Raw genomic sequence first — 12054 nt, 5'->3', positions numbered from 1 at the left:
ATCTGTTTCTGAAAGCTGAAGAAGACGCGACAGCATTTCCTGTAATGTGCCCCAAAGCGATGTCGGTTTTATCTAATTTAACTTGGTGAAAATAAGATGCAGTATTCATTGTTTTGCTCTGGTCTGAAACTTTCACCCCTCCGTACACCATGCAAACACCGCAGCCGGCATGTGAGAAGCAGGAAGTGAAACTGGCTGGTGAGGTTGTTTTTGTTTCCCCGCTCAACACCACCAAAGCGCAGAGAATGAGGAGCTTAACACTTCATCCAAAACCTGAGCTCGTTCAGAAAATTGCATCAGTAGGAGCAGTGTGAATAAAGAAACTGTCCTGCCAGACCCGCAGGTAGCTGGGAGCAGAGCATCCCCCCCAGTTTTCAAGCTAGCAACTTAAAATACAAAGGAATTGCAGGCTGCCACGTTAGCAGAGCTTTTCAAAGCCTTCCTTCTGTTTCTTTTCATAACCTTCATTACAGTAAAACTTCCAACTATAGTAGCTTTGTCCAACTAGCAATCGTATGGCTTACAACAGGGAACAAAATCCCCGTAGAGTTTTATGCCTGATGTAAACAAGGCAAATGAGATCCCATCCACATGTAATCCCTTTTTTATCAATGTGCTGCAAGCCAAAAAGGAATCAAATAATCCAGACAAGCAAGTGTTTTGCTCCAGAATGATCAGAGTCAAGATATATCAGTGCTCAGGTATTAAAATTAAATCAAAGCCACATTATCAGAATGAATAACTGTAAGACTCATTTAAAATGCAGAGTGCAGTACGGTATTTTTCCAGCCAGAGCAACGGGGCAATGTGCCAGAGAGAAGATGGAGCCCTTATCGTCTTGATGAAAAATGACATAGAAATGCTGTTTGAAAATCCAGAGTTACTCAGGGAAGTGTTTTCTGCAGAAATGAGTATGGCCAGCTGCTCCTTACCCCAATAAAATCAGCTCTGTTACAGCAGAGAACACTGGAGTCATTTTAGGAGGGTTTAAAGTTAAATATAGGAAAATAATACTGCAATAACTGTCAATTATCAGAAGGGACCTCCTTCCTCCTACCAGTGGGTAAGGGCCCTGCAGCACAACTTTGCTGTGTGTCATGCAGCTGCAGGAGAGGGTCCTGTAGAGGAGGCAGGGTGGGGTGGGCAGCATCCCCATTGCCAGGACCACCCGTGGCACAAGTCACCAGAGAAACAGAGATTCCTACCAGGGAAGAGCCTGACCCACACATCTCATCAGGAGGGCCTTGCACTGGATATGCTGTGGATAGAAGGGTCTCTTCTCAGGCAGTGTCCAGAGACAGTCATTTACATGCATGGTAAAGTTAAAAGAAATACTGAGTTTTATTACAGAGGTGAATGGTTTTGGTACAAAAGGTACCTGTTCACCAGGTTTTTGCTGTAGGATCAGTAGCAGGTAATAACATCTGGAAACAGCAAGACACTCCAGTTCCCCCCAGTGTCCTTCCAGCTACCACTGCCAGTTTTTCAATTTGTCTTGGGGTAACAACTGATGGGGATCTTTGCACCCAGTCATTTTCTCCCCCATGAGATGCCCCGCTAAGTGCCAGCACTCCCAGAGTTCGTCTTTCCTTCGTCCACTGTTGCTCTCAGTGTATGAATCTCCACCAGGACATGGACTGCAACATACCTCGTTACCTTGCAGTGACTAGCAACTGCCAAGATACACAGCTACTGATACTCCTTGACTGTTCTGAAAAAGTCCTGTTCAAGATCTGTCTCTAAGTCTCAGTTAATTTCCTGACTAATTCTGTAATTCCTTCTTCATCTAGCTGGATCTTCAGTCTTCGCTATTATCATTGCAAAAACAGTGATACCAAGTCCCTGAAGTGCCTGCAAATAAGAATGAATGTGTGCATGCATGCAACTTGTCAAGTAAATTTTTACAATATGAATATATGTGTAGCACAGTCTGGGGGCTGATGTGTGTTCATTTGGTCTTTCTTTGTATTTCTTTGGACATATGTGGTATGTCTGTAGCTGAAAATGTTAGATGATGTCAACATCAGAAAGTGAAACTTATGCTCAGCATTTTTTATTGTAGTCTGCTAATAATTGGGTGATGGTTTTGATTTTTTCCAGAGAGTCTTTTCCAATGATTTTGGTGGCGAACAAAGTTGATCTAATGCATTTACGGAAAATCACAAGAGAACAGGGAAGAGAAATGGCAACAAAACATAATGTAAGTTTGAGGGATTGTTTAATTGGTTGTGGTAAGTCCCATTACATGCATTCAGAATTGAATTCTCTGCTCATTTAGAGCTGAATTAAAGCATTTCTCTTACAATCGAACATTTGCAATTACATTTTCGACTACTACAAAGTAGTAGCTATGCAGCTTCCCTTCAGTAGGGCCAGTTCATCATTAAAACTAGAACCTGTGCTGTGCACCAGGCTATAGCAAAGCTGTGGCCATCACGAAGCCATGTGTACAAGGTGTCTGCAAGTGGTGAGAAATGTGAAATGTTCAAAATGAGGGAAGAAAGTGCACTCTCCTGGAGTGAAAAGGCAGAGTCAGGTGTTACAAAGTATATCCAGGTGTCTGTAGTGAGCTTGTTAAAGATAATGAAGTTACAGGGTTGTTAAGCCAATATAAATCTGGCCCACCATCTTAGCTCTGCATTATTCATGCCATTGTTTAGCCTGAGAAATTGGTCTCGGATGGGTGTAGATCACATGCTACTCCACTAATCACCTCGAAATGCCAGCAGTCCTGAATACCCAGAGGGAGACAGCAACTCCATAGGAGGAACTGAATGGAAAGGTAAAGGCAAACAAGCCTGAGACCTCTTGGCAGATTGCTGTGCCTAAACGGCACAGCTTGACGTGTTTCTAAACAAGACATGATGGGAGTTTGGCAGGGCAGGTTCACTCCCTCCCCTCCCCAAGGAAGCTCGTTTCTGTAGGAGCCAGGACACCTAAACTGCAATACAACATGTTGCACCCATCTGTACATGCACACTTTGGAAGAGGCCGTGTACGAAAAAACCTTATCAGAGGCAGTTTTATAAATCTGCCAGCGTGCTGGACAAGCACTCTAGGAGGCCCCATCTGGCTGTTAGACTTTGAAGGAGAAGATCATTTTACACTGAAGGGGAATTGTAGTCATGAAATATTCATGCAGTAGTCCTAATAAAATGTGGCAAGCAAGAATTTTTGGCAAGTGCTCATCTTTCAACAACCTTCGGCTATTTTCATGTCTGCAAGCACAGCTTAGGGGGAGAGAACATCTGACGACATGAAGTCTATGATTATTCTTCCCCAAACCCGGAGCTCTGATAGCAGCTGGTTTGCCTGGTGCTTATTCTGGACCTTTTGTAAGCGCTCGCTGACCTTGCTGTGAGCGTGAAGGTGTTGATAGCAGTGTCATGACAACACTTTGTTTACTTGTATTTCCCTGGTCTCTTAGGCACCCGATTTCTCCAGCCTTTAGGGTTTTTCATTTTGAAACTAGTTTGCCACCAACATGTAGGCTGTTACTAATCTCTTTCGTGATACACTTCTCTCCTCCAGATTCCCTATATAGAAACTAGCGCCAAGGACCCACCTCTAAATGTCGACAAAGCCTTCCATGATCTCGTGAGGGTAATAAGGTAAGCTGCAAACTCTTCACTTGCTCACTGCCCATGGACGGGACATGCAGGAGTCCTGGCCTGGAGAGCCAGGAGCCAGCTTTTGGGGAGCAGGGGCCAGGTGGTTTGGTTGGGGGTAGGAGATTTCTGAGGTTTATTAAACTTTCTTGCCCTGCATCTGCATAGGGATGTTACTAGCACTTAGTTACCCTTGCAGGACATCAGAGCTAGGCAGGTTGAGAAGTAGCTGTGGCCATAATGAAAATATAGTATTCAATGAACAGTGCAAAGCCTGCTATAATGATCAGCTTTAAAAGGCCAGCATTAAAAGCTCTGGACCAGTATTTTGGGTTTCCATAGCTTTGTCCTCTCAGGGTCTCGCACTGCCAGAGGTTAAAAAGGACTGGCAAAAAATTCTACAAAATTCTAATGTTGTAGGTGACTTGTAACATTTTCTGCCTGCTGAATGGAAAAAATTGAGACGCTTTGTATGAGAAACAGCATGACCTAATGGCTAAGCCACAGGTTTCCTCCTCAGACTGCAGAGTTTTGTTCCCAGTTTGGCATGAGCTGCCTTTGCTCGCCTTGGCAAACGCCTGCTCTCCGGGCGAACCCCTGCTCTGGCTGCCGGCGGGGAGGGACTGCCTTCCAAAATCCCAGCTGCCCTGCAGGAAAAGAGCTGCACGCACATCTCGGCGTCTCGGCTGATAACCTCAAATCTCTCTGAGAAGATTTGTTTTTCTGGCACCAGTTGTCTGCCAGATTTTTCTGGGCCCTCATTTTTCATGTTTTGGGAGGGTGCTGAGCTGAAATCATGCTCCTCCCCACCATGCAGTCAAAGTGCCTCACTTGGCAATTAAACCATGAGGCATTTATTCACAGCGTATCTGTACTTGTGAATATCTTAGCTCAGCCTCAAGCCTGCCTCCATCAAAAGCAGATGGTACTGCCCACTCTTCCCACATGTCTCAAAAGCAGGGGGCAGAAAGTCTTTGGAGAACTACAGAGCTGAGCTGGAAATGTCCCAAGCTATTTCCCAACTATTCTGTAACTCAGCATTACTGGCTAGATATTACTTTTGTGTTACAGCGAGCTCTTACCACCATCTATTCTACTCTGGGGGGAAAAAAAACCACAACCAAAATGAGCTGGTGAGGCTCTGTTTGCTTCCTCTATGTAATGCGACTCCAGACAGGCTGGAAGGAGCATTGTAATGAGACATCACTAAATTCAAGCCCTGAAAATGCACTCCATAACCTCAAAATTAGGTGATGCACCTCAATTCCCTGAGTAGTCACCATGAAAGTCATTGCCAGCCAGGTGAAACCTTCTGTGGCATCAAGGGCACCAGAGATGTTCAGAAGAGCTGGAACTCGGGTTAAGTCAGAGAGAAGAGAGATGCTGTGGGATCTAGCTGGCTATTTGCCACAGTGCAGGTTCACTTGGTCTTTGGACTTTGCAAAGTGTCCGGAGCCATAGGATGGCATCACCCACCAAGTGTCACTTTACTTTTTTTAAGTGAGCTTTTCCAAATAAAATGTAAATTTACAGCTTCCTAATAACTGTGTCATTCCTGGAGTGCTTTACAGATGTAGAGGCTCCTCAGAGCCCGGGTGAGTTTGCAGGGTAAGGATGCTTGTTCAGGGTTGGCACTGTTTGTGCTCCTCGCACTTGGCTGATGCCCACTTTATTTAGCTTCATGCAAGAAACTGTTGTCTGGAAGTAATCCAGAAAGGAGTGGGGTGATTAAGTCTGCCCGATAGATCTTTCATATTTCCTGGTACCACTTTTATGCTGCAGCAGTGCACACACAAGGTCTGTCACAGCAGAAATCTTGAGCAGGCACGGGACATGGTTTTCTGGATCTCTAAAACAGTTCCAGAACACTGTGAACAGCTTGCAGCCACTTAGTGTTTATTCAAATTAACTTTAAAGTATTTTTTTATTTCCGTTTTCTAGTTTTGAGCTTTAAAGTTTTATGTTTTACATGCCCCCAGCCTTCATACTTATTGAAAAAAAAAAATCTTATTAGTCAAATCTGAGTTTTTCAGGTGGTTGCAAGCATTTGGGAGCTGAGGCTGTAAGAAAAACAGCAACTAAAGCCATAATGATTTGTCCTATGCCTCATCCTGGTCTGGATAACGTGGTCTAAACACTCAGTTTAGTGCCTGGCATATTACACAGCAAAGAGGAAGGTTTTGAACTACCCAAACTCTCAGGTTGGTTATTTAGACACTGTTCGAACCTACAGAAGCTGCCAGTATTTGTATGGTTTATCTTGCAATAAAATCTAAGTCTACGGGCTGCCTATTGGGTGTTTGAATGACAAAGCCTTCTTCTGTTGAATTTGCATCCCTGGGCTAAACTGAGTGGCTGCTGCAAACAGGTACTGTTGCAAACGGGCATTTGGGCAACGCCTCATCTTAATGAAAAGGGAGAAAGCCTCAACACAACATTTTAGAGGTTGCTCACAACCCGCCTGATGGATGGGGCTGCCATGGCACAGTGCAGGAGTGATCTCAGCTGCGTGTTTCTGGTGGCTGTGACTTCAGACAGCCAGGGACATCTTTCTGGGGTCAGCTTGCTCTCTGTGCTCTGGTGCTCTTCACAACTTCTAGGGGAGGTCAGAGCCCCATTGGCAGCAAACTCTGGTTTTTTTGTTGTTATTATTTTTTAGCCTCCCTCCATATCCAAGTCCACAGCAGCGCAGCTGACTAAGGGGCAATGCCGGCTGCAAGCAGATCTTTCCAGGAGGGTTTATTTCTCTGTGCACTTTCCAGGAGTGCTTATTTCTCTGTGCACTTCGTACCTCTTTCATCCTCTTCCCTAACGAGCGTTAGCAACAGTGTGATGGATGATGTTGCATTGCTTAGAGCAGCATCCCTGTTTCCCAGAGCAGCCCTCTGGCAGGGTTGGAGGCAGCAGTTCAGCCCAGGCAGCCGGAGGCATAGTGCCCTGGCAGGACATACATCCCTGCCACTAGCCTTAATGTTTGCTTATGGCTTCTTTCCTCCTTCCTTAAAAATGCAAGCAGTTGTCGTCTTAGCTTCGTGGCATGAAAAGCCACGTGTTGGTGGAAGGGTATATGGAGATACATAAGCAAATATACACATGCACACCAAGATGCAGTTCTGCTGGCTGCCCAGGGCTCTGGATGCTGATGTCTGACCCAGCTTGGTGTCTCATCTGCTTATTTTCCTCTCTGTCTCCCAAAACAGGCAACAGATCCCAGAGAAAAGCCAGAAAAAGAAGAAAAAGACCAAATGGCGAGGGGACAGAGCCACGGGCTCCCACAAACTCCAGTGCGTGATTTTGTGACGGGACTGCCTGGGAGTGCCTTGGACGCCTCCCTCCTCCCCCCCTGACCCACCGCCAACCCAGGCGAGGAGCAGCAGCAGCCCCGCCGCCCCCTTGGGCTCCCCGCAGCGGCTCGGGCTCGGAGGAGGCAGCTCGGGGGGGTCCGGACTCCCCCGGAGCGGGGCTGCGCGTCGGGTCGGCGTGGGAGCCGCGCGAACGGGAGGCGGAAGGGATCAGCAGGACCTCGACTTTCAATCATCCCCAGCGCCTTCCAGGGGCCTCCATGATGTTTATTTAAAAAAAAAAAAAAAAAAAAAAAAAAAAAAAAAAAAAAGGAAGAAGAAAAAAAAAGGAAAAAAAAAAAGTGTTGGTTTTATCTACAAACATTTCTCTTTGTGACCCATTTCTGAACAGCCATGAATAGCCCCCCTGTTTGGTACAGTCGTCTGTGTATGTGTGGGGGAAGGGAAAGGGCTTTTATTTTCTTTCTCTAATTTTTTTTTTTCATCCTCTTCTCCTTTTTCGTTGTTTGCTCAGCGAGTGTTGGGTTGCAGAGAAACACGGCTGGGGTTAGATTTTTTGCACTGAACTCTGTCTTAGGCGGCAGTGCCAAAACACAACTTCATATGAAAGTGCATAGATTTGGAGGAAGAAAATTAATTCCAGCTGCTCTGGGTGCTCCAGACATTGTGTCAGACTCTGGAGGGCAGCCAGCTCACAGACCATAAACTCCAGTTTAGGAAAGGAGGTTTGAGCTTGGATTATATTTTTTTTTCTTACCCTTTGTCAAGAGGTTTTGTTTCTGTTTTGTAATTTGGGGCATGTCAAAGTTAAGACATTTTGTTAACCTGGAAGTATTTAAATTAAAGTAATTTACAAATGGAACGGTATGTCATCTTTAAGGTGGGGGAAAGGGAGAGAAGAAGTAAAACCTGAAATGAATTTGTTATCTGGGTGTTGAATTTCTCCCTCATAAATGTGTGTAAAGTGGTGCGATCTAAATCCCTCTTTATTATTCCTTAACCTTTCCCTGCAAAGCGGCTCTTGGGTAGATGAATTGTTTTGCTTTTCCCAGGCTCATCTTGCACACATACAAAAAATCTGTTTATGGGCTTTGGCTCGACGTTTCTTCGTTTCTTCTTCTCCCTCCTTTGCTGAGAGCTGGTGACTTGAAAGGAAGAGGTGTTTTGAAAATGATTCAAGTGGGATGTGTCTCTTCATAAGCTTACTGTATCTAAAATGTCTCCCTGAAAACAGCAAAGACTAAATATCTTTATGTCTTTATAAAAAGGCAAGGCAAAAAACCTGCAGCCGTTCAAGCCACCATCTGTGGCACCAGAAATATGGTTGTGCACATCCTGGAGGGGCCACATTTTATTTCACACCTTTCCTGGCAATAAGAATTGTGGTGGCAAATTTTTCTTTAATTTAATAGATTGTCATCTGCTGGACTGAAGCCATCGGCTCTATTCACAGGGTCACCAAGCCCCTTTAAAAGTAACAACTTGCTTTTCATCAGCTTGAATCCTATTCAAATATGCTTTATGGGCATGACTTAAAATATTGGCAGAGTATGAATGCCTGAGATTTATGTGTCTGAGTGCAGAAAATCCTGGTATTGGATATTGAAGACCTGTTCAGGATGGTGGATCATCACAGACTTAGCTGTTTATGTTTGCCTTTGAAACCTATTTGCCACTGGATTTCGTTTCTTGACTCTGCCAGGCCACCTTTTAAAATGGGAGTTGGCTGCTGATTATTTTTCAGGTGAATGAGGCTAATGAAAACATTTTCCTAATTTGTCCAGTCTTCATCACAGTCAGAAGATGGCAAATGTCTGCGGCTGGCTCAGCAAGCTGCTTACTGTAATGCTGGCTCCACTGCCTCCATCCCCTTTTGTGTGATGGCAGATGCTGGGGATGGATTAAGGAGGGGGATATTGGAAAGTAATGTCTTTCATGGACTCTTACGTTGGATACGGGCCATATGCTTCAGTAAAGTTGCAACATCCTGTGTCAATCAAGATCTGGCTCTAGATCATTGCAGCATTTCTCCCACTATATTGTTTCCTCATCGGCTGAACTGTGGTGACCGAAACCATTCAGGGCAAATCCTGGCTTGAGGGTTGCCACTATCTTCTGCGGGTGAAGTGTTCCTTGTAGGCATCTCATTTGTTCTGCCTTGAAAACCTCTAGTAAGTCAGAAGGCATCTGATATTTGCAACCAACCCAGTTTGCTGTAACCCCCATTACCACTTTCCTGCCAGAATCCCTGTCTAGCCTGTCTACTGGCTTATTTTTTTTTAATTATACACAACTAATGCTACGGGATCCCCCACACAAGAAGATGATGGCATTTTCAGGGAGCCCTGTTAAGAGCGCCTAGGGCCCTTCCACTTAAAAATAACCTGATTTCTGCTGAAACCCCTCATCCTTATTATTTTTATCCAAACCCTTGGGAATACTTGCCTGAAAACAGCATGTGTGTATCTTGAGTCACATCTGCCGGGTACTCAGCACTGCGTGTGAGAAATTATCTGCTTTTTCTGAAGCATCTTAATTGTTTCTTCAGCTTCTTTAGCAACTAACAGCTATTGCAGAATAACAGGGGGAGAAGGGGAAAGGAGCAGATTAACAACTGAATATGGATAGTGGCAAACGGGGAAAGCATGCCCATTTTCTTCTATGTTCATCAACTTGTTCATAGCAACGAGTGTTTTCCAACAGGGATCACATTTCTTAATGAGCCTAGGGTTCTCAAAACAGTGGAGTATATAAAGCCTATTGCCATCTATCTCACGCTTACATATTCAGAGCTGTTAGGAAACTGAGAGCACCTACCCTGCTGTACGCAACACCTGGAGACCTGGGTTGTGAGACACCAGTTCGTGGTACTTATACTACAGAAAGCACCAACTGTGCTGGTGGGTGGCTTATTTTTTTCTACAGAGCATCCAGTGGTAGGGACTTTTTTGCTGTGGTCGGAGATAGTCTGGAGAAGTATCCTGTAAGGGTGCTCTTGGGTGTCATTTTCCAAATGGTCCCAGTGACCTAATGTTGTCTTCAGCCCCTGGGTAAATCTGCATTTGCTTGTCTCAGAGCAATCTGGTTCCTCTTCTACTAAACAGGAATTTAGAAGGGTAGAGCTGGCCATAGCCTTACCTTGCTTGCAATATACACTTTCAAACAAAATGAAAAGAGAAGAGGGGTAAAACCTTGCAGATTTACTTGTATTTGATAACAAAATGGCCTCCTTTTTCCATTTTAGACACTGAATAATATTTATAAAACAATAAAAAAATTCTTAAGCTACATAAGTTTTGGTTTTGTAAAGGTGTAATCACCTTCCCAACCTGGGATTTCATCCCAGCTGTACCACTGCCTTCAGGTAAATCATGTTGCTGGTTCCTCCCTCCGGTCCTTCTGCCTATAAAGCAGACACTGGCTTGTTTTCTTACTGGCTTTTGAGATGTATGGCATTTATCGTACAAGCAAAGTCATCTGTCTGTCTGTCTACCTTTGTCTCTCATTTAAGGAAAAGGGAAGGAAGAGTAAGAAAAGTACCTGGCTGAAATAAATACATTTTCCTCTGGCATGAGCAGACACTTTAATCTGCCTGCCAATTCTAAATGGAACAAAAGCCTGATAACAACAAAAACAACAAAAAAAAACCCAAAACACCTGTGCAGGCCTGCAGGTGGTGGGCTACCTACAAACCTGCTTTCTTGGCTATCTCAGCCAAGGCCAGTGCTATCGCTGGCAAAGCTGCTCAATGACAGTCTGGGTACATCTGAGTAAACCATGTTCAGATGATGTTGCTCAGTAGAAAAACGCTAGAGATGGTGAACAAGACAAGCAAGAGCTTAACGAGGGGCTGAAATTGCTTGGTTTAGATCAGATGTTTCAGTTTAACAAGAGGCCACTGCAGTATGTTGCTCTGTTCCTTAATCTGTCATAATTACTTTTGGCTGTCTCTTTAAACCTACAGCTGTATTAGAATTTGTAAATTGGGATAGGCTGAGAGTTTTAGACATACATGATGTGTCTCGTCTCGAGAGGAAATGAGCGTTATTAGGCATGGAGAGGACAGCATTGTAATACTGGCTCAGACTTCTTGGGGTTTTTTTTGCTTGTTACCACCCTAAGGCCAAAATGGACTACCCAGAGCCTTGTTCAGCTCCAGAAGTTTCAAGGGGTGGTTGGTGCTGAAGAGCTTGGGAAGTAGGTGATCCCCTCCAAAGCTCTGCTAAGAGTAGAATATAGTGAAGAATACAGAATATAGGAGTGTTTTTAAGAGACACAACTTGTGAACTACTCCAGATGTCAGGGTTCAGATATGTATTTATTAATGAAAGGGGGAGAGGGCTTGAGAGAAGTTTGGCAGTAGAGAAATAGTGACAACTGTGTACCTGAGACCAGACAGAAAAGCTCTGTGTCTGGAAATCCAAGTTCTGTGAGTTGGGGTTCAGTGGCCAATCTATCTGCTGTAGGCTGGGCAAAAAGGAGGACCTTTAATTCACGTATGAAGTACTCCATTACAGCTACACAGCAAACATTACAGTAAAAAGGAGACAAAGGATGCTGCAGCACAGGGAGTGTGGCAGTTCTTGGTCACTGCGACCTGTGCTGAGAGGTCTGCTGGAGCCAGTGATCACAGAGGCTCAGTTCTGTGTCTTGCATACATGTATTTAATGCTATGTGAGATGCCTCGGGGTACTCAGGGCATTTGCCTGGGAGTTTCATATGTAACACAGGACCCATGGGAGATCTGTGCCCTGCTGGAGCAACAGCTAGCAGCCAGGTAAGATTCACCTGAGCATCTCCAGATGCGTATCTTCGGGCAGCTAGTTGAGCAGCTAGTTGGTGGTTTGAGAACCCTTTCCTGTTTCACAGCAGCACTCTGAAAAAAGTGTGTGGATATTTCAAATGTCTGCGGATATTCTAGCTCTTCTGCAAAGTGATCTCATCTGTTTTTTAGGGACTCACTGATGCATCAAAACAAAGTCTGAAGTAGAAGTCACCAATTTTGCAAAATTTATTAATTGCATCTTGCAGCCTAAGCGATCTCATGAGTTTCACTTGCACAATTAGGCTGTAAATAATTCAATATTTGGCTATCAGGGATTCCATCAATATTAGGCAGGGTTTTTTTTCTTTTTCTCTTTTAT

General features: G+C 44.5%; 1 protein-coding gene across 3 annotated transcripts in view; it reads left to right on the top strand.

Moving 5' to 3' along the window:
- MRAS (muscle RAS oncogene homolog) overlaps positions 1-7772 on the top strand; it is a 41467-nt gene extending 33695 nt beyond the window's left edge. For all 3 annotated transcript variants that reach the window (XM_074828792.1, XM_074828790.1, XM_074828791.1), the window contains exons 5-7: positions 2101-2200; positions 3532-3611; positions 6809-7772. In XM_074828792.1, coding sequence (XP_074684893.1) covers positions 2101-2200; positions 3532-3611; positions 6809-6908 — 280 coding nt within the window. In that variant the 3' untranslated portion in view covers positions 6909-7772. The remainder of the gene's footprint in view (positions 1-2100; positions 2201-3531; positions 3612-6808) is intronic.
- The last annotated feature ends 4282 nt before the right edge of the window (positions 7773-12054 follow it).

This window comes from Strix aluco, chromosome 6 (assembly GCF_031877795.1).
Source record: "Strix aluco isolate bStrAlu1 chromosome 6, bStrAlu1.hap1, whole genome shotgun sequence".
Taxonomy (NCBI): domain Eukaryota; kingdom Metazoa; phylum Chordata; class Aves; order Strigiformes; family Strigidae; genus Strix; species Strix aluco.
The sequence above is the reverse complement of the archived record's forward strand: the minus strand, read 5'-3'. Positions and strand labels throughout refer to the sequence as shown.